Here is a 27961-nt window from a genome sequence, read left to right on the forward strand (position 1 = left end):
ATAACCAGAGTAGACACCTGAACCTTGGTGGTAAAGCTCCTGTTGTACAGCTTAACCCTAAAATGCCGGTCTCTACGTTAAACCTCTGCAGTAAACACTGGCACATTTACAGCGCCCGTTAATCTACGGCACACTGCGCTCTCCTTATCCTGGCAACTATATAGGGAAGGAATATGACATGACAAGCCAATTGATGACAAGTGAGCCTCCGTTTTCAGAATCCGCCATATCAAATTCTTGACACTGGAGAAGGGAAGAACCCTTTATGAATAACAGGAGGAAACCTGTTGATATGAATTAATGATGTTGATTGGAGAGGCACAATCTTTAATTTTCTAAATGCAAATGCCTACATTTGCATATGCACAGTGGTGTGGTGAATGACCAAACTTCCCTATCTGATTACTCATGCTGTGTCTGGGGAGCCCTATGGCGCTAAGCCTCTTTAAATGCACAGTGTCATCTGTGAGCTGCAAATATCAGATGAATCTGAGAAGTTACAGGTGACCTTCCCGGCTCTTTAACTGTCGAAAGGGATGAAAGTGGGTGTGTGTTTCGCCATGTGCGAGTGTGTTTGTGTGTGTGTGTGTGTGTGTGTGCGTGCGTGTGTGTGTCTGTGTGTGAGTGCGTGTCTGTGTGTGCGTGAGTGTGTGTGTGTTGCTCAGCACATGCATGCATGTATCTCAGCATGTGCTTGTGGAGCCTTGAGTGAAAGAAGAAAAGGAAAGTCTCATCATACACTTACTTGCATGGGTTTGTGCAAAGTGTAGTAGTACTTTCTACAGTAATACATCATACTTAAATACAATCTGTAGAAACTCGCAAAGCCTTTGCAATAAACTTTAAAGAGGTAGATCACAAAATAACCTTTTTTATGTCTGGGCTTTCTTTTCACAGTGTTTGCTAATATCGGTCCTGGCCTTTGTTTTTGTCTCTGTGTGCCTTTTCAATAACACCACTTTCTAAAACTCTCTCTGACAATTTTCTTCCGCATTTACCCGAAAAGCCCAACAGAGTATAGCAGCCACATTAATAATGTATGTTGGGCAAAGAGATACCAGCACCAGCACTTCCAGCTCCCTCAGTGTTTCTCTCCATCTCTGAATGGCGTACATAAAATGGAGTTCTCTTTTGCAGTCCTGTGAGCCTGGAGTCGGGGCGGGCTGAGATGCTTGAGTTTCCCAAACACATTATAGTTTTCCATATGCAGTGATTAAAGAAGCTTTGGTCTGCGCAAACTCAATTTCCTATGCCACACAGTGAGCAATTATAACCGTCTATCTGTCTCTATGTCTGACTGTCTGTGTGCCTCTGTCTCTCTCTTTCTAAGACATATTCAATGTGCACGCAAGACGGCTGTAATAACGACATACGTGGGGCCCAGAGTTGGCACATAGATCACATGATGTGGGATCTTAATGGCTTTGAAGAGATGTTGAGGAATTGCAATCCAAGACGTTTGGGATGTAATCGTCACAGAGCTGTTTATTGTCACGGCTGTGGAATGGGCCCCTTGCTCGAGCCCAGGGTTGATGTGGGGCCAAGGAAGGTGAGGTGAACACGGCTTTTTTTTTGCTGCAAACGGGCCCCTTTCAGTGTATAAAGAATTTAAAATGGTTTGCCCCCTGGGGCCACAACACAATGCTTAACACGTTATGGTGTTGCTATGGTAACAGCGTGTAGAAGTGTCACTGGAGTGTAAGGGGGGAGGTATATGGTTGGGAAGGGTCTTTCTGTAGGCACACAGGTGTTGTAATACGTTGGCGAGTCAGATACACACGCGCAAGCACACGCACGTCTGTTGCAAGCTTTACATAATTGAAAAGGTTGCAACTTGTTCTCCCTTTATTTATTATGGTGGAGCCCTTTTCAACTGGTTGCATATGAATAAATGATTTAAGCTTTTGATTTTGAGGATGTGTGGTTTTATGAGAAAGCCAACATCAAAAGCACTGTTTTACACCTTTCACATTGTATCCGTAAGAAAATGTTTGTGCAAGTTCTGATATCTTATTGGGGGGGGGGGGGGGGGGGGTTTAATCATGGTGATGCTAAAAGTTGTATTTGTTGCATCGGAGCAAACTGAAGTGCTACTTTCAAGCATACTATGACAAAAACGGAAAAATTCCCTAACTGTAAACTAAAGAACAGACAATATCTATGATGTATACATTCTTATTTTCTCTTATTTTCCATCTCATTTGGTTTATGTTGTGTGCCACCAAACTCCCTCTCTGTCGCCCTGACCTCTCTCACCTCACTCTTTCTCTCTCTGTCTCGCTCGCCTTCCCTCTCGCTCGCTTGCTCTCTCTCTCTTATCTCACACTCACTCTTTGCCTCTTGCTCTCTTCTCTCGGTCACCTCTCCACCCCTTTTCTCGCTCTCACCTCCTTCTCTCTCTCTCTCCCCCGCTCTCTCCCTTGCTGGCTCCGTCTGTCTCTTGCTCTCTCTCTCCCACCCCTCTCGCTCTCTTTCACAGCTCGCTCCTTCAATCAAACGGCTGATTCCTGGAACACCTTCTAGGTTTACTCCGTGCGCAGATATAAAAGTGGCGGTGGAGGCGGCGCCTTACTTTCTCATCTGTTTTATGCCTCAGTATCTTCATGATTAATGGGCAGATTTTGTCGCTGGGGGCCACCCGGCATCCAGTTTAGGTTTCAGGTCTGATTTATCTCCAAGGTGGAGAGTCTGTTTTACAGGCCATGGAGGCACTGACTGCCCAGAGAGCTGTCTTACTACCAGAAGAGGGGGGAGAAAAGCAAAAGAAAAAGCCCCCAAAAAACTCCCCAAAAACCCAGCCTATCACTGTTCCACGGTCGTGCCATGCATCACTGTGCCAGTGTTAATACTCAAGAGAAACGGGGTGTGGGGCAAGTAACGTGATTGCAAGGCTTCAAAAAGTTGTCAATGTCACCAGGAGAAGTGCCATCCATGCAATAACTTAGTTTCTTGTGATAAACATGACATTGATGGGGTGCAGGGTCACCAGCGGGGGCTCTGTGAATGACGGGGGCGGTGGAGAGGTGCTTTCGGACACTGACACTGCTGCTGTTGCTGCAGCCCTACTGCCCGGAAAAAAAACCCACGCATACACAAGACGATGAACCCCAAAACGCCATCAGACTAAATGGATCGGCTTTTATGGGTCGGAACATTTGTTCAGATGCAAAGCATTTTTTTGTTGACATTATACACAGCCAGGCCAGGCAGCTAAAGCCGTGCCACAGAATGCGGTGACATGTGCTTCCTAAATAAACACAGAGATACCGCAGGGCTTTACCAGGGAGTAGGCCTGGGGGTGGGTGGGGGTGGGTGGGTGGGGGGGGGTTGTCTGTGTTGATTTCTGTAGAGTCTAAACTGCGGCCAAGTCCTGATGTCAGGCATCTGAAGAGAGATGCTTAACAGGACAGCTGAAGCAGCACATAGGGAAGACCCCGCATTGTGTGTGTGTGTGTGTGTGTGTGTGTGTGTGTGTGTGTGTGTGTGTGTGTGTGTGTGTGTGTTCTCCCAGAGCATCCCCCCGTCCAGTACAAATGTGTATTTGTGACGTTACCCTGGGATGATTGCAAATATCGCTGATGGGACTGATATAGTATGTGTTTGCGTGTGTTTGTTTGCGGTGTCTGTGTGTGTGTGTGTGTGTGTGTGTGTGTGTGTGTGCAACAGGCTGATCCGTGTGCATGTGACCTTGCGAGGAGCAGAGCTTCTCTGTAAAGTTCCTGGATGCTGGAAAGGTTTCGCTATGAGATCATCGTCTGACAGTGAGGATTACGAGCGGCTAATCTACGTATATCCTCCATCCTAATCCCATAGTGAGGCAGACAGAGAACAAGACAGCCAGGGCAGAGTAATAGAAGAGGGAATAATGGATTAGTGGGAAAAAACCTCAGCTCCCATGACAGCAGTCTGGTTTAGGGAGAGCTGCTCACGTGAACAGCATTCACGGTGTTGTGCGCTGGGACTGGCATGTAGCAGGGAGGATATCTTTGTGGAAAGGCGGGGACTGCTGCTATTTGGTGAAGGCAATGCTAGGCTAGGAGATGGAAAGAATCACGGACAGAAAGACAAGCTTTCCATTTTATGGACCAATGGAAGTTTGTCAAATATTTTGAAATATGTCATTTTTTTTAAATATCTGAAATGAAACATCTCTCATGACTAATACTTCCACTAGCTCATCCATCCTCAAATCAGGCCAGGGCTCAGCCCAAACAGGTCGCCCTCTGCTGGCTGCTGGTAGCCCACGATGGCACTCTTCAGCCTTCCCTGTAGAGATTGGACGTGAGATTCAATTACAGAGCATATACTTTTAATTATGCCCCATTTACTCGTAGAGGTCCATAGGGCTATGCAAATGAGTTGGAGACGAAACAGAAAGAGGGATAGCATGACTGGCGTCAGTGGATAGAGAAGGCCTGGGTAGTGATGGGAGGGAGGGAGGAGGGGCGAAATGGGCGCTGCATGTTATCTGCAGCGGGGCAGTGGTCCCTGTTGGTTAACGTGGTGTTCCAGGCCGCCGTGATGTCCCGGAGCTTACCCCGGCGTCCCCATAGTGCCCTCCCTCACCTTGTTTGCTGGCTCTCGTAGCCGTGCTGTCAGCCATGGATAAAAATACATGTCATGCATGCGGATGAATAGACACGCACGCAGGCACGCACGCACGCAAACGCATGCACATGCGCTCACACGGCCAGGCATGCATAAACACACATGCACACACACACATGCACACACATAAATGCCAGAGGTTTTTTTTTTTTTTCTGTTTAATTATGGTTTATTTGTTCTCTTCTCAATATTTTCACTCAAATGTGGTTAATGTAACCTGTTCAAATATATCTTATTTCAAAATAATGAACACGCATTGTTTGCATGTTTTGTGTTTGCCATTTTTGGAGTAACAAATATATATCCTTTGCTATTGTCTACATAACACTGATCTATTTTGTGTGTTTGTGTGTGTGTGTGTGTGTGTTTGTGTATGTGTGTGTGTGAAAAAGTGAAAGTGAAAAACTTTTTCTCATTAGTGGTGATGACAGAAAAAAATCCCCATCGCATTTCTAATGACTCCGTAATGAGACTGCTTGTGTGTGTATTGTTTGTTTGTTGGTTTGTTTATGTATGAGATGAGCAGTATATATCTATGCATGCATGCATTTCAGTGGGTGTCTGTGTCTGTGTTTGTATGCGTGTGAGTTCTTGCTATCGGTGTTGTGTATGGTTTTGTTGTGCGGTATTTGTGTAAATCTCTTTGGTGTGAGAGAGAGAGAGTGTGTGTGTGTGTGTGTGTGTGTGTGTGTGTGTGTGTGTGTGTGTGTGTGTGTGTGTGTGTGTGTGTGTGTGTGTGTGTGTGTGTGTGTGTGTGTGTGTGTGTGTGTGTGTGTGTGTCTGGCGTGTAGGAAACAGACAGCTCAGTGCCAGCCTCCTACTGAGGGGAAACTCTAAACTCCTGGGAGCCATCAAGTTCATCTGAACCCCTCACCCCTCTGTACTCTCTATTCACTCCTGCACTGTCTCTCTCCTCTGTTTCCCCTCCTCTTTTTCACGTCTCCCTCAACACCTCCTGGCTTACTCTTGCCCTCGCTCTCGTCCTCTCGCTCCCCGCTCATCGTGTCCCTCTAGTGTGTGATGCTACACAGCGACACCTCTTTGAGTAGAGCACACTTACAAAGGCTCATTTCCTTCACACGTCTCTAGTGTCCCCAGGCCTCTCGAGCTGTCTCCTTCCCTCCCTCCCTTGCTGCCGCTCCCTGCCTGTCTCTCGCTGGGCCCCTATTGGTCTTTCATTATTTCGTGCTTTCTTTCTTCCCCCTTCCATCCCTCTCTCTCTCTCTCTCTCTCTCTCTCTCTCTCTCTCTCTCTCTCTCTCTCTCTCTCTCTCTCTCTCTCTCTCTCTTTCTCTTTCTCTCTCTTTCTCTCTCCCCCTCTCTCTCTGAGTCTCTCTGTCTCTGTCTCCCTGTCTCTCTCTATGTCTGAGTCTCTCTCTCTCTCTCTCTCTCTCTCTCTCTCTCTCTCTCTCTCTCTCTCTCTCTCACCTTTTCAACTCTCCATAGTTGTTATTCTCTGATACTTGTTGTCGCCACGGTAATGTCTGAAGGCCGAGACCCACGTTCAGGCAAACTGTATGACAGCGTCACTGTGTGATCCGTGCCTCAGACTTCCCTTAAAGGCACCCAGTGCAACTTTATGTAAACATTCAATGAAAAATAAACATTCAATTTCTAGTCGTTTTTACACGTAGTAAGTTTCAATAACTCCATACCATTACATATCGACATTCAAGGAGCAAAGATGAGATGTCGTTGTGTGGTGAGAACTGATAGAAAATCGTAAGCAACAACAATCGCCGGTGGGGAGAAGCCATTTTTCCATTGACTGGAAGCCTGCTTTATTTATTGTAGGTTACAAAAAATAAAGAAAATGGCGGCATTGTTGTTGTTATCGATTTTGTATCAGTTCTCACCACACAACGACGTCTCATCTTTGCTTCTTAAATGTCGGTATGTAATGGTATGGAGTTATTGAAACTTACTACGTGTAAAAAAGACTAGAAATTGAATGTTTATTTTTAAGCCTCGAAAGTTGCACTGGGTGCCTTTAAAGCAGTTGAGGACAAACTCTGCGATATGAAGGTTAAATTTACTGCAAAAGAAAGGAAATAAGAGACAAACAACTTTTTTTACTCAATTCAATTAAACATGAATTGCAATGTTTTATTTGTAGTTTTTCATTTTTTTGCATTGATGTATTAAGAGGATGCATGTGGATTATAGTGTTTATCTGTGTTTGTGTGTGCGTTTGTGTGCGTCAGTGATTGCGCACGCGGCACTATAAATGTTGTAGTATCTAATCACTAATGGAGGGCTGGAAGTAGACCGACATGCCGTTTGGCAGGGGCCTCAAACACAAAACCCCTGTCTCAATGAAATTGCATATTCACACATGCATCATGGCAGGCCGCTTGCAACGCAAGTGTAAATAAAACCGGGAGACACTTGGCATAAAACATCCCCGCTGCTCTGACTCTTACTCAAAAGCTGCATGTCCTCGCTGTCAAAACCAATCACAATCAGCAGCGTTGGCCTGGGCGTGGTTCAGAAATATAAGCTGTTTCTGTGTTTATTTGCCGGAATTCGTCGCTGTAAAACATGAAACACACGCGGCATCAGGAGTGTTGGTCACACTCGAAGCGCCTGTGCCCCTTTGTCTCTCTCTCTCTCTCTCTCTCTCTCTCTCTCTCTCTCTCTCTCTCTCTCTCTCTCTCTCTCTCTCTCTCTCTCTCTCTCTTTCTCTCTTTCTCTCTCTCTCTCTCTGAGTCTCTCTGTCTCTGTCTCTCCTTCTCTCTGGCTCTCTCTCTCTCTCTGTCTCCCTGTCTCTCTCTCTCTCGCTGTCTCTATGTCTGAGTCTCTCTGTCTCTGTCTTTGTGTCTCTGTCTCTCCTTCCCTCTCTCTCTCTCTCTCTCTCTCTCTCTCTCTCTCTCTCTCTCTCTCTCTCTCTCTCTCTCTCTCTCTCTCTCTCTCTTTCTCTCTCTCTATCTCTGAGTCTCTCTGTCTCTCTCCCTGTCTCTCCTTCTCTCCTTCTCTCTGTCTCTCTCTCTTTCCCTTTCTCTTTCTCTCTCATTCTTGGCTTTACAATGGTGCCTTGGTCGGCCTGCTCATTTTGTGACCAACTTTTTTATAGTGTCCCCCCCCCCCCCCCATCGCCTTCTCAACACCACAGCACAAGTGTTTTTGTTTCTAGAGCACTTTATCCTTCAAGGGGGTAATGTTACCCACCCGTGATATGCGCATACACACAAATAGATGGTGCCGCACATGCACACAATGCGGGGGGTGCAGGGGGGGGGGTGCTGGTTGCTGATTGGGGACACAAAAATTAAGTTACAGTCATACATAGGCAAAAGTCGGACAGACAGATAGACACATATCCACACACACACGCTCGTAGGGAAAACCCACCCACAAGGATGGATGAGCAGTGTGACGTGCACATGCCCCACGTTAATTGCATACACACACACACGCACACACAACCACACACGCGACAACAACAGCACACACACAGACACAGACACACCCACACCCGCCCCGCGTCAATCAAGGGTCAATTTTCCCTGGGATCCCTAGTTGAGTTAAGCCGGAGGGAGTCTCTCTGTCTCTTCTCTGTGTGTGCTAGCTGTGCCTGGCGTGTCAGCCTGTGCTGAAGAGACCGAGTAGACAGGGGCACGCTATACCGGTCCCAGCTGTCTGCTATGCGCCTCTCGCCTCTTCCCTCCGTGTTTCTCAGTCTCGTTTCTTTGTTTGTGCTTGTTTTTCCTCTCGGCCGACTTTGTTCTTTTCCTCTGCCGGCTGTTCTCTCATCCCCTCTGCCGCGGCGGGTCCACTGGTCGGGGCTGCCCTTCTGATTGGCTCCCTGCGTAGCACGGGGTCGTCCCAACATGAGCGCGGTGGCGGCTAACAGCTCCAGCGGTCTGGAGGTCCTGCTCTCCACTCTGCAGGTAGGGCCCCTTTGCCTGTGGTGGTGCAAGCAGCTGTTGGCTTGTGGTCGCCCTGCTTGAAAAGCTGTGTGTGTGTGGGGTGTGGCTGTATGTGGTTTTTATTTTTATTTTTACAGAAGTAGATCTGGGTCTCTATGAGAGCAAGGATTGCAGACCCCGTACTTGGTGTGTTTGTTTTTCCTGTAACTTTTGTACCTGTTGGTGTTATAGTATTATTGGCCGTCCTGTCTAGACAGAACACAACGTGGAATTCTATTAACGCTTTTATCTACACTATCTAAATATATTTCAGAACTAAATCGACTTAATATTGATTCTTAACTGATTGTAATTGCCTATTCTACAATTAATGTGTATTATATATCTATATATATATCAACATATTACACTATTCGATGTATTATGACTTAAGGATAAAGGTATTATATCATATCATATCGGGTTTACATGACCTTTTCTCATTGTCCTCATATGTAGTGCCCCTATCCTTCTACCTTGCATAGTGTTCAGGGACTTAGGAGGGCTCCTCAAAGCAGCAGCGTGACATGCTCAAAGCGTGAGCCCATCCAGAGTCAGGAGACCACCGGGCCACCATCTGACTCTGTGTCATATGGAATCAGCCATACTCATGGCAAAAATATTTGCTTTTGTACGTATGCGTTCTAAAGGAGTACTCTTTATTGCCTCTGTTTTGTGTTTTGCTCTTACACCATCTGCTTCGCCATCTGTTTGTGTGCACTATGTGTGAGACAGTCACATTCAATTACTTTACTGAGTAAAGATATTCAGATTCGGATGGAGAGCAAATGAGCATTATCATGTATAATCTGTATAATCTGTCAAATATTTCTCCCGTGTGGGCTGATCCGACTCATGACCTTACAGCGCCAGCAGCTGTTAGGGGCGGAAACAAACTTCATCATTATTATTTAGTTATTTATTTTCATCACTTCCTCCACCCTTTCTTATACTCCTGCATTCCTGCATTGCTTTCTTATTTCGGTTTCTTTATTTTTGTACCACTTTCTTTTTTTCGATAATTATTCCATTCTCTTTCTCTCTTTATTTTTTAACAATGTCAGTCATAGTCTGGTGTTGCTTGTGCTACCCCTGTATGTGTTACATGCAGAAACCATCCCTGAATATCCTTTCCTCCCCGGTCGAGTTAGACTCAATGAAGCCCTCGTTCTGGCCTGCGGCGTTAGGCTTTGGATTTCTGCGTCATTCTGCATCCATCCAGCGTGTATCCATTCAGTATCACATTTGTTTTGGACACTGACCGACTAATCTGTCCGTCTGCCGTCTGGTCTCGGCCCAGCAACACTATCAATATCATATCTATATCACTGGGCTGGGACCAATTTCTTCTCGGGTGTGTTACGGCAATACAACTCTGAGCTAAGATAAACGATGAGTTCAACTCATTGGCTCCCAGGGCAATCGCTAACGCCAAGGTTCAACCCTGGGCGTAGCGGCTGCACCACAGCGTTCATTGTACAGTGCACGGTATCGTAGACTGGAGCGTGGGTTTTGAAATGTGTTGGGCATGGATTATTTCTTGATGCTTTAACATGCATATCCAGGCTCTTTGTAAATGATCAACAGATGGGGCTGCACGTGCGACGCTATGTAAATGAGAAGCCTGCGCTCTTTGTGCGGCTTTAAGCTATCGAGAGATTCGGTCAACAGAGCAGTTGTGTGACTCCAGGCGCACGGGAGATAATTAAGGGAAACACTCCGCTTGTGTGTGTGTGTGTGTGTGTGTGTGTGTGTGTGTGTGTGTGTGTGTGTGTGTGTGTGTGTGTGTGTGTGTGTGTGTGTGTGTGTGTGTGTGTGTGTGTGTGTGTGTGTGTGTGTGTCTGTGGGTAGTGAATGCGGTTGCACTTGCACTCGCAAGTGAGATTGATAGACACACTGTCACCGTGGAGATACACGGCGATGGAGCGACGCAGAGCACCTTCGTGGAAGTGTCAGCCAGCGAGGGAGGCCTGGATGATTTGGATTGCCCGCTCATCCTTCATCCCTCCCCCCAGCCACACGACACACTCGCTCAGCTGTTACGCCTCTCAGCCACAAAGGCTTTGGTTCAAACTTCTGTCATTTGCATCCCCCTCCCCCCCCCTTCCCGCCCAAATTGCTGTTACCTTAGGGTGCACTTTGTTTTACAATCATAATCCTACATCTAACAAATGACACTCAAATGATAGCTCTTAGATTTTACCCACAGCATCGTCTTTGATCTCGACTGCTGACCAGAGTTGAGCCGTAGCTGACTAGACCCAGCCTCCCTTCCTCACTGAAAGAGTGGCCAGCCAATTCTAACTGTAATCCACTAGGGACACATAGAATCATGATAACGATAGCTTTAGAGGTAAACATGATATTAATAATATTTTCAAATTTAGTGAAAGCCGAGGTTCAATATAATAGAATCATACAAGTGAACGCTGGTTAGTATTTTTTTTTTTAATGCATTCATTTTCTTGTTGCCTTTATCTGACATTGTCATGGGCCTACAGAAGGGGTCACCGGAGGGGCCCGTCTAGCTACCTCTTGTGGGTGACCTGCTGATTCCATTATGGACATCTGTGAGCAGCTGTCCTGGCCATGGAGCTGTGAGCACGTCCTGCTGTGACTCTTACCCTCGCATCATGGCTATCATGGCTGCCCGACTCCAGCCTGACATCACACACCTAATCTGCCATTGATGCTGAGTGATGAAGTGCTAACAGTTTAGTCTGGGGCTGCCTGCTGCCTCTGCACCAAACAGGTGCTGCTGGCTGCCTGCATCAGCCAGTAAGTCTTTACCAAGCGCCAAGCTCCTAGGCAAACAGCCCCCCCAGAGCACCAAGACAACACCAGAATTGGATTTTACAGGAGCCTATAGTGCATGAAGTCTAATCCGACTGAACTGATGGAATCTGATCTGATAACTCTGTGTACTGCATTTATTATTTAAGTCAACTTTCAAAATTTCATTCTCACCAAAACAACCTTTCCTCCTGAATGAGTGTAGCACAGGGGCACAGCTAGCTGAGATCCTATGCAGCAGGGTCTAATGTAAACCCATATCATATGCTGTTGTCTATTCATTGTTAATAAGCAACATGGTCTCAGACTGCATGTGGCTGTATATTCTGTGCCCTCCCCGGCTTTTTCTGCCATTGAAGTCAATCAGTGTGAATATGGCAATTCTCCCCTATAAGCCTAATTCGTACAGACGTACAAACGTACAGACGAACAGACGTACATACATACAGACATATAGACATATAGACATACAGATAGACCTACAGACATACATGCACACACAAGAGATAATGAAAATCGAAGTTGTTGAAGTGTAGTTAATGTTAATGTCACCACCATGCCATCAACTTGCAAAGATGCCCATTTAGTAAGAAATAAGAAGAGTAAATAATGCAAATAGCTGTCCGTATAAATATACATCCAAAACGCGAACATTTCTAAGTGGAACAAGCTGTTCAAACAGTGGGAAATAAGCTCTTTTGTATTTGTCTTGTTGAACATGTCTTTAACCATGCGTGCCCAAATATGGAGTTCTGGTTCGGAAGGATTTTCTCTATGGGGGGAAAATGTTTATTATGCATCCATCTTTGTGGAGAAATGACTGGCTTTCTAAGTTGCTGGCTTTCCAATATAGTGGTTCTCTCCCTGAGCAAGGATTTTAACAGCTGTTCCATTCTCCAGTTGAAGCATATGCTTATTCAAAACGTATACTCATTCCTGCAGAGACAATACGTTGTAACAGATACTCCATAACTAGCAATAATGTGTAGGTCTCATTACTGAGTGGCCTCGTCAAAAGCGGATTAAGGAAAAAATTTGTCAAAATAAAAAAATCCCCAGCTGAACGTAAGTCACCCGCAGACGATGAATTCAAATGAAAGTGTGATTTTTTATAACTAATCCCCCCCCTGGCAAGACTCGCTTGTTTGAGTCGCAGGATGGCTTCACATATGAGCAACGGTCTCTTAGTTTATAGGTATTTGTTACCACTAGAGAAGTCCCATTCGCAATCAATCATGCAACTTTAGCCCAGGAGTGCCACATGGGCTCTGATCCGTTCCCCGGCGGCTTCCAGGACTTGAGATGCCGCAATATAAGAACTCCCATCCAACTTGCCATCCACCTGCTCATATCACAGCACTTCCCCTGTAATGCAATAGGGCCTGTGGATTAAAACACAAGCTGTGAGGCACTCAATGATGCGAGCCGCTTATCTCTTAGTTATCTGTTGCAGGTGATGACCACCTGTCATGAGGCAAAAGACTGAGACTGAATGGATCATAATATCCAGTTAACATCGGCCATCTATGTTGAGCCTCGATCCCAGAGCTTTAGGAGAGCTATGTTTCACCGACCACGCTTAACGGCTTGCTAGAGCATTCGCACTCCATTCCGGGGGCCGGGGAACTGTCAGTTTTCAACACACCTCAGATGTGCATATAGCCTGCGTTGGCAATGACTGTTATTCAAAGAGAAAGAACACATCGCATTGCCTTATTTGGTCCTGCCGGAAGAGGTACTAGAGAAATCACAAATGGTTGCGCTTTGGGTCTTCTGAAGAGGAGGGCAGATGACCTTGGTGGACCGCACACTGAGAATGTTTTCCCAAACATATACATTTCCTTGTGTGTTGTGCCTCACAGAAACCCAGCAGGGCAATACCAGCCTTCTGCTGACTTATCCGTACAAGTCAATACATATGCTAAACCGTGTGTCTTTTCATGGTTAACATTCCAGATAAAGTTATCTTATTTCAGCTCCATCTTAGGATGTGTTTTGTATTGTTGTCTTATGTGACATCTATTTATGTGGATACATATTAGATCAAAATATCAAAATATTTGTATTCGTTGGCTTTGTCTTTTGTTTAATTCTGTTGGGATTAACATTTAGTTTATATATTACAGCCACACACTTGTCTAGTTACTTCAGACTGTCAGTCTCGCTGCTGGTGTCCTTATACTGACCCTTCAAATACAGTGCTATAAAACACACCAAAAACACGCTCCGTTGCCCCTACAAGATCACATAGGGACACTGACTTCATGTGTTTAGCATTACTTAAGTGCTTGATTTTTGTTCTTATTAGCCAAAGCATAGTGCACTTCAAGTGTACTTAAGCTTTCTCTGATACCATCTTCAAAGTGGTTTTAAGCCCTGCTGATCCACAAACTCTGATCCACAAGCCGCTGCACAAGGTACTTAGCTTTATTTACTGGTGACGCCGACCTTGCAAACTAACGAACGGCGGAGGTGATAAAGTGAGGTCTTCGGGTGAGTGCTTAATATGTAGTTGAACACCAAAGGCAAACGGATGGCGACGGACAAATACATTGCCACCATGGGGTACTTAACGTGGGTAAAGAAACCGGCCACTCTGTTGAACGTATACGCCTTTTTCTGGCTGCCCGCCCGCCTCTGCCACCATTATTCATCCGAACGGCCCAATCTACTACAACTAACGTAAGAGAAGCCCGCAGCCCGGGTTTATTGCTCATCTCTTTCGGAAACAAAGGTGCATTAATCAACTCATTCAATGAGGGGGGGAAAGAATCCAAACCAATTTGGCAGTTATGTTGTGTATATTTCTGTGGTGTTATCACTGTGTTCGCATGTCTGGCGCGTTATTCATCGATATTTGACGCGTATATTATGGCTAATGCCTCACGGGACCGCGCTGGTGGGGAACCAGCATGAGTGCTTTTGGGGTGATTATCTCTGTTGAAATGAATGTAGCAATCTTGTGTTGTAGTGTAATTCCCTTCTAAATATTAAATTTGAAACATTTATTTATGGCAGATATAACATTGCCTCTAGGGTTGCATCAATGTGTACAGGGGATACAGTGTAGTGTTTAAATGCCTTTTTATATGCTAGCTAGAGGCTAATAACAATGCATCCACACTGCCATAAACCCAATGCTAGGTCATGATGTTGAGTAGGCAGGATTTATTATGTTTAATCTTGTTTTCTACCTTTCTAATCTCTCTATATTTCTCTCTTTCCGTGTCTCTCTTTCTGTCTCTCTGTCTCTCTCTCTCTCTCTCTCTCTCTCTCTCTCTCTCTCTCTCTCTCTCTCTGCAGAATGCGGGAGACATTGAAAGCACCTTAAACATCCTTAATGTGTTGGATGAACTGCTGTCTGCTGGTGAGCGGTCATGCTGACAACTTAACCACCCGCAGCAATACAGCCTGCATGCCAGGAGTAACACTCAGGCCAACACCACGTCACCACCCAGTGCATTGCAGTATAACCTTGTCCCAGCCACTGTCTCCCTCTGTCGAATCAAGTCCTGTGGATGGCCCCTCTGCTCTGCCCAGGTTCAGATCGGCGTATCCACTACATGATCACCAAAGGGGGGAGCCAGGCCCTACTGACTGCCCTGGTGAAGACGGCCAGGTGTTTCAACCCAAACTACACTGTGCTGCTGCCTCTGCTGCACCTGCTGGCCAAGCTGGGCTGCAGAGGTACGGCAGGGTGTCAGGAGGGGGGGAGGGTCTCACGGGGGATTGGCTCAGAGACAGGAGCATACGGTTCAACACCGGGTCGTTCCAGACATCTAGCAATGGCAGTTGGGCTGTTTTAGCAATCTAATACCTTTGTGTTTGTTTTTCAGTCCAGATTGCAGCGTAAATTGTGTGTGTAAAAGGGTTTTGTGTGCGAAATGATAACATATGGGAAGATTAACTTTAACCAGCGATGGAAATAGATGTCATCATGCACCCATCTGACATAGAGGCGTGGAATGAGGATGTTTAGTGGCTTGCGTTTGTGTTTGTTTGTTCCGGTGTGTGTTTCCAGATCGCACTATAAATGTGTAAAGTTTATTCGTGTGTGTATCGGTGTGTGTGTTCAGATCCTCGCATCGGTATGAAGGCAGAGGATGCAGATGCAGTGCTGCTGACCCTCAACCTGCTGAAGCAGAACCCCACACACGCCAAGATATCTGCTGCCTGTCTTATGGTCATCCGAGTCTACTGTTCCTCAGGTAACACACAAACACATATGCACACATTCCGGCACATACACACACCTGCTTGCACGCATATACATGCAAGCACACATGCACACGCAAACACACACATGCACACGCACACACACACACACACACACACACACACACACACACACACACACACACACACACACACACACACACACACACACACACACACACACACACACACACACACACACACACACACACACACACACACACAGAGACTGTGGTGAAAAAAACGGAATTAATAAATAACTTCAGAAAATGAAAAGGATTCAAATTTATTCAGAATGCTCAAGAGAATATCAGTGTTCATCTTCCTATGTTGCATCATAAACACAGATTAGTTAAGTGATAAAGTGAAGTATTAGAGTTTGTCTGCGTCTGTCTAGTCGGCTCAGGGTTCAGTCTATGTTCTGCCTTATCTTGGGGACAGGTCAAACTTTCTATTTTCTATTGTTGGCTAGCTCACAGGAAATTGAGCACATTTGAGAAATGTATGTCTCTATGTCTATTCCTTTCTGTTAACTTTCTGGCAACAAAGTATCCTTCCTTTTGTTTACCACCAAAAGCACAAAATTCCTTAAGATCCATACAAATAAAAGGCAAAAAAATAATAATAATGGCCTTGACGTCTTGGATCCATCGAGGGCAAAGTTCTAAAAATACATCTGGTACACTGCAGCAAAGACAAAGAAATATACATATATACGATCTCTAAGAAAATGACATATGCCGTGTTCATTGGCATGGAACAAATCTGTGAACGAATGGAATCAGCATTCATTCATGGGACAGGCACATGAAGCCAAATCCAATCCCGATTCCTAGAGTGTCCAGATAATCGGCAGAATAATTAGGCCCGAAAAAGCCTTACCACTGCTCGTAATGATGTTTGCTCAGGTATGCGTAAACTATGCTCCAGCTGCCTCCTTCCCAGATATGTGTGCCGTTCTTTGCTAAATTCATGCGCACGCATGCAATAGCATTAGTGATAAGAATGAGAAGGGGGTGCTAACAGCTCCAGGCTTCCAGAATGTTGTAGGAATAATGCCTTGAAGGGAAACGCCATTACACTGCATTCATAGCCATCATCTCCACCCCCTAAACCCCCACCCTTCTCCACCCTGGGGTTTCACCCTGTTGAGTAGCCCAGGGTTTTTTATTAGCATACATTATCCAAACTCAAAATCGACAGAACCATGTTGCAAAGTGGAATTATTCGCCGCTAATGTACAGGTGACTCGCAATTTACTCTGAATATGGGGCTGAGAGTAGCCTGGAGACCATCCTGATCACGTGACCTCACATTCTGTTTCTCTGCGCACAGATCAGTCTGTAACTTCTAGCCGCCCACATCAATTTCAGTTGACGGGAGGACTTTGTTTGACAGACAAAGTCCGGCAGCCAATCGGCGTGACTAAACATGTGACGCCATCACCTTGCGCCGTTCAGCGGTTACACGGCGAGAATGTCTTGACTGCCGAGAAACTCTACTAGTACATTCTGTTATTGATGTTTACTAGTTGTTATTGGGTCTATATCTGCAATAACTGCAATTATCGCTGTGTTTGCTAAACTAATGTTAACGTTCCCACTCGTTGCGTCTGGAGTCATTACTGACAACGAATCGGCCCCTGATTTGCCCGGTTACGTAAGCCACCACGACACAGTGCCTGATTGTCCCCAATTACATTGTAATTTCAGGAAATCGATGTGGCAGGCCAGAGGTCCAGATTTATCCGAGTAGCGAAACAGAATGGGACGTCGCTACCAAGATGGTCTCCGGTCTTGGCTCAGAGAGCTGTTTGAAAAAGCCAGAATTGGTGCACTTTAGTTGTTTTCCACATATTGATGCATTTCTTATTTTCAACCAAAGAAAGACCAACTTTACTTTAACCAAGCTCCTGTATTCCAAACTGCCAGACAGTGAATACACAGTAAATGCTTGCAGGTATAAGTGTCGTGCAGTATGCTTGCAAAAAAAGGGTGTGACCATTAGAGATCAAACGCAGAGCCTGTTGGCTGGGAGACCAAAACCCCAAGACTGCTTCACACTGCTTCTCTGCTGGAAGCCAACTCACGACTCATGGCTGAAGGCACTATTTCTCAGCATTACTGGGAACCGCGGACAGGGGTGTGTTCTTCCCTCCTCTGATAAGCTGGCCGCGGTCCATGGCTCCGGATTCACCCTAAATAAGAGACGCCCGGATTCTAGAGTGGCACAGAGTCTTAAGGCCGCCCGGTTGTTTCATGGCTGCAGTGTTTTCATGAGTCTGGAAAAGCCTGTGTCCCCGCCACTATAAATAGATAGAGATCCTCTCTGTTCGTAAGTCTGGTTTACAGAACTTTACCCGTCCCGTCTCTTTTCTCCTCTCTTTCTTTCCTCTCCCCCCTCGACTCTCCTCCCTCCTTCCTCTTGCTCTGTCTTCCCCCTCTATCCTCTCTCTGCTCCCCCCCCCCCTTTCCTCCTCCACCCCCCCCCCCCCCCCCAACTCTGTGCAGACTGTCCGACTTAATCAAAATAGTGAAATTTGTGTTGATAAGCTGACATACACAGAACCAATTCTTGATGAATTGAGAAATCGGTTTTGTTTTGCCATTTGTTGTTTGACTTGAAAGCTATCTGAAGTACCATTTTCCACGGTTTGTACAAGATGTTGCTTTATGCGGTAGATGTGAATTGATGCAGCATTTGAATCATAAAGGACAATATCTCATATGGATCAAATTAAATCTACTAACCCATATATATATATACAGATTCAGATGACTTTATTGGTCCCTGAGGAGTTCCACTGATCAGAACGACTCCCTCATTTCCGGTAGTGAGAGGAACGGACGGGTTACATGGCAGCAGGTATTGTGCATTGCCTGTGGCTCTCGGTGGAACTCCTAACGGCCAAGAGTCTGTTGCTGAGCGTACCCTGTTCAGACAGCGCTCTGTGGAGCGAGTGGGAGTCATTGTCTAGGATAGAGAGTCTGGACGGTTTCCTTGCAGTCTGTGACGGCCAGCAGGGGGTCCGGCGCCACCCCCAGAACAGAAGCGGCCCTTCTGATCAGTTGGTCTAGTCTGGTGGAATCCACCACCCTCCGTGCTGCCACCCAAACACTGGTGTGTTTCGGGGGCCGTGGAATATCTTGAGCACGGTGCTGCAGACGTTGAATACGGTTGTCATTTGTATCATGGAACTAATGAGCTTTTGATTACCTATATATTTGTCTTGTTGTTATATGGACATTATAGCTGCCATATCAGTTAATTGAGGGGGGGGGGGACCTTTTAGAATTGTTGGGAAAAATTAGAAGCATACGAAAAATATTACATTGAGTGTGCATGGTCCTCATAGATTCTCGACGGTTTCCCCACCCAACTGTCGGGGCTGACCCTCGGCGAATAAGGTCTATTGATGTGATCTCGAATAGAATCAGGAGCGCGTTTAGCTTTTCATCTGGAGTATTGCCTTGCTACAGAGTGTATAAAACTCCTTGAAAAGTACTATCTACTTTTAGAGGTTTCTTCCTTTTTCCTGTTTGGTTCTCTCCTATTGGGAGTTTCTCTGTGCCTGTTTGAGGTTTATGGTGAGGACGTGTGTTCAATTTCCATTTAAATTGGGAGCCTCGAATGCCCTTTGAGACTGTAATTGTGATAAGAGATATATAAATATACTGGAGGTGACTAGATTCTATTTCCTCAGCGTTGCATGTATCCTCAACTGTTGCTAGGGGGCTCAATCTACATGAGCAGGTGCTCAGTGTCTCCCGACTGTGATCTTTGTCACCAGCCTGAAACAAATTTTCCTCCCCACGTATCTTAATGTTATCCAAAACCCCACTGGAGACCCGGCAGATAGCTTAAGTTGTGTTATTAATATCTACACAACGATCACCGTCGAGAGGGAGGGGGGCTGGGTTCCAATATTAACTATGAGTAATTCTTTATAACTAGAATTTCATTGGGAAAATATCTGTAGCCTAGTCATCCGTATTGATATTTAAGCAAGCTTTTCAAGCCTCGTAAAGGTTAATTCAGCCGGAAGCAGTTAGATACATTAGCTGCTTCGTTAATATGTGTCACACTTGTGTGATCACTTTGGTCTCCACAGTGCTGGTGATAATAGCAATAGTCCCCTATGAAAGAGTAACTCAACTGGTATTGAGTATTACCATGGAAACTGAGCTAATGCAGCCTCTGTACGCTGTAAGTGAACATTTTAGTGGCCTAGATACAACTTGCACACGTAGATATTAGACATACAACACACACATACACGTATGCACACACATGCATGCACACTCTCACAAGCACCGATGCACGCGCACACACACACACACACACACACACAAAACACACACAAGCACCAACACACACTACATGTAACGTGCCAAAAATTCTAATCATCTCCGAAAATGTACATTGATACGAATCCGTGGATCTCAAAATATGCAAGTGGGCGATTTGAAATCGGACACGAATGTGTTTCCTTCTTTTTATTTTGACGCAAACGTCATGTGAGTGTTGCGTCATGTTGCTCTGCTTCGTCGGGTTCCCACAGTGTCCGCGGCCAACCTGCTCGGGGAGCACCGCGGGCTGGACGCCGTCCACCGCCTCATCCCGCCACACACCAGCAGGCACTACATCCCCATAAAGTACGTAGCCTGGCCCCGCTTCACCCCCGCCTTACCCGCTCCACTGCTCATGTTCAGTGCTCTGCCTCATCGCTGTAATGTATGTCGGCTAATGTTAATGCAAAGGCATGGTCAGCGGCCCGTTATAATAACACTGTGTGTGTGCGTGTGTGTGTGTGTGTGTGTGTGTACACGTGCGTATGGTGAGGGTGTAGACGCGCGCATGTGCACACGTGAGCTTCAGAAACCTGTCGAAACATATTGCGTATGACCTATGACCCCTCCTCGATCGACCCCTTAATGTCTCAGAATGGAACGTGCGTGAATAAGGCCCGCCGTGACCCGGTGGAGCGGCTGGGAGGCCTCACTGGCCGCAGCCCCGCCCCCGTCTCACGACTGGCTTCATGGTCTTAGCGAGTGGTTGAGACCATATGTGTGTGTATGTGGGTGTGTGTGGGTGGGTGTATAAAGAGCCAAATTGGGTTCGACAAGGGTAACAATGTTCTCTCAGTTGTCATGTCGATTTTTATCGCACACAAAGACACGGGCCGGCGTGACAAGGGCCTCTGTGTTTAATCAATGTGGTGGGTTTTCATACCCCCATTTGTGTGAGTCACAGTCTTTGGTATTTAGCTCCTAAAATCCAGAGCCCCAGTGTGTCTTAATGCTAGACATACCATCCAACAACCCCCCCCCCCCCCTCCTCCATAAACACTGAATGGAACTGTAAGTATTCCAAGGTCCCAGTCCAGGGCTGGATAAAGGTGGGGAATTAGCAGCTGAAACGATTTCAGTTATTTAAATGCGCCCAGGCGAAACCTAGGAGGTGGCGACCCACGCAGTTTGGTTCTTTGGAGGCTGTAGGACTTGTCACTCACTTACGGCGGTTCAATTACCAAATTAACATTGGTCCAGGGATACGCCGGATGGATCTGAACGATCTGTTCCTAGTATTCAGTTCAGTCATCGTCCAACGCTCGTACGACTCCACCTGTCAGTCCGTATCCCGCTGGCTTGTAAACCGCAAGGCGCTGAAGCAATGATTCATATCCTCTGAAAGGCCGGACTAGACATTTCATGAGTTGGCATAACCAGGGTGACGCCAACCGAAAATGACCCTTCAAATAATTGTAATAAATTAAATGTAAAAAAAAGTTAACAGAGAACCGACTTTATTAAAGCAATACACAATGTATGCAATATGTACCCTGCTGCGTTTGCTGATGTACTTATCCACAATATTCTATCTAACTAGTTTATAATTCCCTTTATAATCGAAGCAGCTGTTAATATTTTTTTTGTTAGAAAAGCATTTATTCTCTCCTCCCAGCCCAGGTTGATAACAATTTAAGCAATTTTGCAAAGTAATGGACTGTGCTGACTCGGATCTAATTGGATAAACATGTCTCCTGGCAGTCACCATGTGGTGTTGGTGAGGAGTGAAGGCCCGCCTCTAGTTGGAGACATCGGGACTGTTCTGTTAGGCACCAACCGATTCTTCTCAGGGCAACCGGTTGAATTTTAGATGGGGAGGAACTCCTCTGCCTTGTTGACAAGAAAATGGAGGAGAAACTTGTTCTTGCCTGGTCTGTCCCTACAGAACTTTATGACATGTGAAATCTAGATGATAAAAAACAAAGGCTATCATACAGCGGCAGTTAGACTTTACAAATTAGCCAAATATATTTTTTTAGGAGATTTGGTTTAATAATATATTCAACTTTCAAGTAATTAAAGATCTCAACATCATATGGACTTATTTGGTTTGATTATTAACATTGCTTTTATTTATTTGACGTCCTCAAGATGAGATAAAAAACTAAATGTTAATCTGCTACTTCTCCTTACATGGCTTTACATTATGCGGCATAGCCCTCAATTATGATTTAAAGTTTTATAGCTGTTTGTTAAAACACTTTGTTAACTATCCCCGCCAGTTGCAGCCTGTGTGCCTGGCTAGCTATCCCAACGAGCTGCAATGCCAAGTCAAAACCAGGCCTCATGATGGTCTACAGGGTGGTGATTTAAAAGATATCCATTTGTATTCGCTGAGGCACATTGACAACACAGTAATCCTCGTTTGACTTGGTAGGTAAAACCCATTTTTTTTTCCGGCTCAAATGAGGAGGAATATCCCACTGTGGTGCTTAAACAGGAAACCCGTTGCTGTAGCCCCATTAGGTCTGTGTTAAATTCAACCCTGTGTAAGGACTTGCCCCGCGCTCCCCTAGCTTGTGTGAGGTAAAAACGAATGGATGTAGCAGAAGGGCATCGTTGGGTTGTAACTGGTCTTTAACACTAATTGTTCTGTTTTGACGTCCATGGCGATCATGGAGTAGGTTTCACTCTATAAACAAGGCACGATCCTGCATGACCCTGCTAATGTCCGCTCTGGGTGACATTATGATGCACCCCGTTTCTGGTTACAGACTCCAGTTCACTCACTGGTAAATCCACTCCGGGCTGTTTTGGTTGGTGAACCAAGCTAGCGCGTGCTCTACTGCTCCGGCTGTTTAACTACTCTGGGCACTGACACACACTCTGTGTGTGTCAGCGCACGCACGCACGCACGCACGCACGCACGCACGCACGCACGCACGCACGCACGCACGCACGCACGCACGCACGCACGCACGCACGCACGCACGCACGCACGCACGCACGCACGCACGCACGCACGCACGCACGCACGCACGCACGCACGCACGCACGCACGCACGCACGCACGCACGCACGCACGCACGCACGCACGCACGCACGCACGCACGCACGCACGCACGCACGCACGCACGCACGCACGCACGCACGCACGCACGCACGCACGCACGCACGCACGCACGCACGCACGCACGCACGCACGCACGCACGCACGCACGCACGCACGCACGCACGCACGCACGCACGCACGCACGCACGCACGCACGCACGCACGCACGCACGCACGCACGCACGCACGCACGCACGCACGCACGCACGCACGCACGCACGCACGCACGCACGCACGCACGCACGCACGCACGCACGCACGCACGCACGCACGCACGCACGCACGCACGCACGCACGCACGCACGCACGCACGCACGCACGCACGCACGCACGCACGCACGCACGCACGCACGCACGCACGCACGCACGCACGCACGCACGCACGCACGCACGCACGCACGCACGCACGCACGCACGCACGCACGCACGCACGCACGCACGCACGCACGCACGCACGCACGCACGCACGCACGCACGCACGCACGCACGCACGCACGCACGCACGCACGCACGCACGCACGCACGCACGCACGCACGCACGCACGCACGCACGCACGCACGCACGCACGCACGCACGCACGCACGCACGCACGCACGCACGCACGCACGCACGCACGCACGCACGCACGCACGCACGCACGCACGCACGCACGCACGCACGCATACATTTTCGATACGGCCCTATATGCTCATGCCATCCCACATTGTTTCAAGGAGCCATAATGATACCTCAGTGTCTTAACCCCCGGGAGACTAAGACTGTGTTATGTATTTGTTAGACACTATGTAATTTGTCAACTGTTTTGTCAACAGTTGAAACATCAATACGTTTTACAGTAGTTTGTTATGGTATGTTTGTTATTGGTCGCCCTGCATGTCTGCTGGCAAAAAAATAAAAAAATCTGATACACACACATCATAAGACTTTGACTCGCAACTTAACGCATAAATAAGAAATAAAATGATTTGAATTAATTGTGTGGACTTCCCTCCCTGTCTCTTGTGTGTGTACTGTCCCAGCTCCTCGGCTTTTGCTTGTGGGAGTATCTGTCAAGCCTAGTAGTAGTACAAATTATACATTGCGGCAAACATAAACATAAGTTACCATCTAGGGATTGTCGATATGCCATGCTTTGGTAAATGTGTTAGTTTTTTTTCTGTTTTCTATACCATAAAGCATTCCAATTAACTCATAAAACAAGCCATGTATAAAAGCATCCAGGCAGCCTCTAAAACCTGCCTCCTCATATTATTCTTTCACACTGACGTTTCTCTGTAAATTCCCATGGACTCATTTATGTGATGGTGGGGGGGGGGGGGGCACGAGCCCTCTGTGGTATTGACCGAAATAAAAAGATTGCAGATGCAAGTAGAGCTGAAAATAGTTTTGCAGGGATGACTGGGGCACTGTCTGGGGCTGGTGAGCTCAGCGAACCTGGAGAGACGCCGCAGCGCAGCGCCACTGCGGCTCCAGCCCTTGACAGCAGCCGGGCCCAGGTTCCTCCGACATTTGTTCAGGGATCCCCTTGGGTTGACTCCCCCTCGGAAGTGTATCAGACACGACAAACTCGGGAGGAGACATAAGTGGGTTAGACCCAGGACATGCCAGTGGAGGGATTATATCTCTCCCAGCTGAAGACTTAGCGGGTCCCCCCGTCCCCTCCCGTCCCCCCCAGCTTCAGAGGGAGCTGGTGTGGTACATATTGTCAGGCAGGACTGCAGTGTCACCCTGATTGACGGAGCGGGAATGAAGATGGCTGGATGCACGGACAATGGGATAATTGTCCATGGATGTGAGCGCATCGGCGCTCCAATTAGCTGTGTTGCAGTGCGGCAGAGGGGCTGATGGCTTTGGCTGAGGCTGAACTCTGCTTAACCGCGCACGCCCCGCGGCCCTCCAGAGACGCAGCGTCCTCCAATCTTTCGTTTCCAACCCGTCTTGGCTTCATCAAGCGACCAGAAGTCGTGATTTAGCCTGTCACTGCAGCCCCCCCGGCTGTTTGCCAACGCGAATAGGTTGAGCAAATTTGAACTTTATGCAAATGCTCAGTGGCATTTGATGAGCAATGGCCAATCAGACAATAGATTTCCTCCGGTTCTCAATCACAAAAGGAAGGAAGGTTGTTGGCACATTATATCGTGCATCTTCATGCATTAACGTGGGACATAGATGTAACATATATGTGCAAGCTAGATCTATGCTTCAAATGTTTGACCCTAACCCTAGCCCTTTCAACTGAAGTCAATTGGCATCTTTCGAATGTCTTTCTTAAGGCAAAAATAGCCCCAAACGGTGGGAGGGTTTGTCGCCGTGGCTAAGGCAGAGCTCACGCTTGATGTTTGAAACTGTCTGAAACCAAAGCTAGCTTTCAATCACCTTGCTTTGAGTTACTTTTGACAATGCAATTGGTTAAACTACTTTAGTTAAAGCCATTGCAGGCATGTCTCATGACAATGTAATACAGATGTATACCAGAAGTAAGCATACATACATTTCTGGATGCAAATTTATAACAAATAGCTTCATTGACTAATTGTAGGCCTTTTTGGTCTATAGCATTGTATTGAGGTTATTAAACTATACGTCAACCATTTTGGACCGAAGAGAGCACTTTATTATTTTTTAGGGGAACTCTGAGATTCTTTCAAATTAAAATGAGAAAATATCCTCAATTGAACCTGTGATGGAGAGTGGGTTTGCTATCCGCTCGTAGGGGATTGTCCCCGGGCTCCATTTCAGGAGACAGGGATTCCCCAGTTCAGTGACAGGCTCTTTCTTCTCCCTGCATTTTGATTCATGCGTGTCTCTTGCTCGGCATTTCATCATATCATATCTGCACAAAAGTAAATGTATGGCGACTTGTTTAAACAGTGACACTTGTGATTAATGTGGTATGCCTGCAAACACTCACTGACACACACACACACACACACACACACACACACACACACACACACACACACACACACACACACACACACACACACACACACACACACACACACACACACACACACACACACACACACGCGCGCGCAATGAAATGCAGTTGCAGAGGCCTAAACATGACCAAATTGGCTGTCATTACTGTAGCCAGCAAATATATTTTATTGAATACGCAGCAGGAGAAAGGGGTGATTGGTTATACACTCTAATTCACATAATTCTGTGTGTGTCTATGTCTGTGTGTGTGGATACACATACAGTACTTACTGTTAAAACTGCCTTGTATTAAGCATGCGCACGAGTGTGTGGTATATTGCCATGTGTGCACAATTGGCAAATAGACAGTGAATCATTGCTGGAAACTAAGCATTTATTGTGATTTGAAGAAGGCTTTTCATTGAGATAAGTGTGTTTGTAAGCGTGCGTGTGTGTGCGACGAGTGTCCCAGACCCCACCCCAACTCACGGAGAGCATGTTTGCAGGGAGCCATATATAAACCAGCTTTGTTTTCCGATGCCGCATTGTATTTATGACTAATCCCTCCATGCCTTCCTCTTCTTCTTCTTCTTCTTCTTCTTCCTCTTCTTCTCCTTCCTCTTGGTCTCCTCTGTTGCAGGGCAGCGATTGATGCCTTGGCTGCTCTGCTGTGCACCAGTAAGTTGACCCTCATTATTCACCCGCCCAGATGATGCTCTCTGGCCCCTAATAGAGATGGAGTGCCGGACGCTGCGCTAATCAAGCACCTTCCTCAGCAGAACACTGTTTATAATGGAGCCGCATGAAGCTATGAGGCGGTGACACACACACACACACGCACGCACGCACGCACGCACGCACGCACGCACGCACGCACGCACGCACGCACGCACGCACGCACGCACGCACGCACGCACGCACGCACGCACGCACGCACGCACGCACGCACGCACGCACGCACGCACGCACGCACGCACGCACGCACGCACGCACGCACGCACGCACGCACGCACGCACGCACGCACGCACGCACGCACGCACGCACGCACGCACGCACGCACGCACGCACGCACGCACGCACGCACGCACGCACGCACGCACGCACGCACGCACGCACGCACGCACGCACGCACGCACGCACGCACGCACGCACGCACGCACGCACGCACGCACGCACGCACGCACGCACGCACGCACGCACGCACGCACGCACGCACGCACGCACGCACGCACGCACGCACGCACGCACGCACGCACGCACGCACGCACGCACGCACGCACGCACGCACGCACGCACACACACGCACACACAGAATTGACAATGAATCATGTTTTAGAATCATTTTCTTTTTCTTATCTAATCCCAAACAGCAACATCATGCTGAGTTATTCCACTGGTGCACGTAATTAGCTCTGGGAGGTCATCATTTGCGTTTCGCATGACACACCCCTTTCAACGCACATATCATTCAAACCCCTACACATGGATTATAGATGAATACAGAGAGATATTCTAGACATGTATTAATGATAATATAATACTAACTATGTTAGTTTAGATCTGGAAATCAATTCGCATCAGAGAGTGACACCCAAAGTGTCAGAGTAATTAAACCTCAGAGTAATTCTATAGATTATACATTCATAGAATAACTCTTGAGAGGGTGCGGTTAGAGGTGAAAAGAGCGAGTGAGAGGATGAGAGTGAGGGAATGAAGGAAAGAGTGACAGAGAGATGGAGGGATACAGCAGGTGCAAGGCCACATAGAGGGAAGAGGGAGCAAGAGCAAGAGAGAGATACGGTACGCCATAGAGGGGGAGAGAGGGCAAGAGAGAGAGAGAACCGGGGGGGAGGCCGAGCATAGCCATGGGGGGAGTGGGGGGGGCCACACGGCCTGTAACTGGTGAATAACACATTAGCAGGGTGACCGGGATCAAGGCTCTTACAGTCACAAACAAGGTACATATTGATTTTTCTCTTTTAAGGTCGGTTGAAAATTCCACCACAGCCTCAAGTGCAAAACATGACTGGTGTGCCGGCCCGGTTATTTAGTCGTGGTCCTTGGGGGGCCCACTCATGACACCTGGTTATGGTTCATTGTGTCTCGTTTATTG

At 47.1% G+C, this 27961-nt stretch overlaps 1 protein-coding gene and 1 long non-coding RNA gene across 2 annotated transcripts in view; one reads left to right on the forward strand and one right to left on the reverse strand.

Annotated features, from left to right (window-relative positions):
• LOC132464669 (uncharacterized) overlaps positions 1-27961 on the reverse strand; it is a 299834-nt gene that overhangs the window by 171798 nt on the left and 100075 nt on the right. The window lies entirely within an intron of this gene.
• LOC132464662 (cytosolic carboxypeptidase 4) overlaps positions 1-27961 on the forward strand; it is a 101928-nt gene that overhangs the window by 785 nt on the left and 73182 nt on the right. The window contains 6 exon segments of the mRNA XM_060061165.1: positions 8421-8497; positions 14612-14675; positions 14849-14995; positions 15385-15516; positions 20085-20178; positions 26488-26525. Of these exon segments, the coding sequence (XP_059917148.1) occupies positions 8421-8497; positions 14612-14675; positions 14849-14995; positions 15385-15516; positions 20085-20178; positions 26488-26525 (552 nt within the window).

The sequence above is a fragment of the Gadus macrocephalus genome, chromosome 9, assembly GCF_031168955.1.
Source record: "Gadus macrocephalus chromosome 9, ASM3116895v1".
NCBI classification, from domain to species: Eukaryota; Metazoa; Chordata; class Actinopteri; order Gadiformes; family Gadidae; genus Gadus; species Gadus macrocephalus.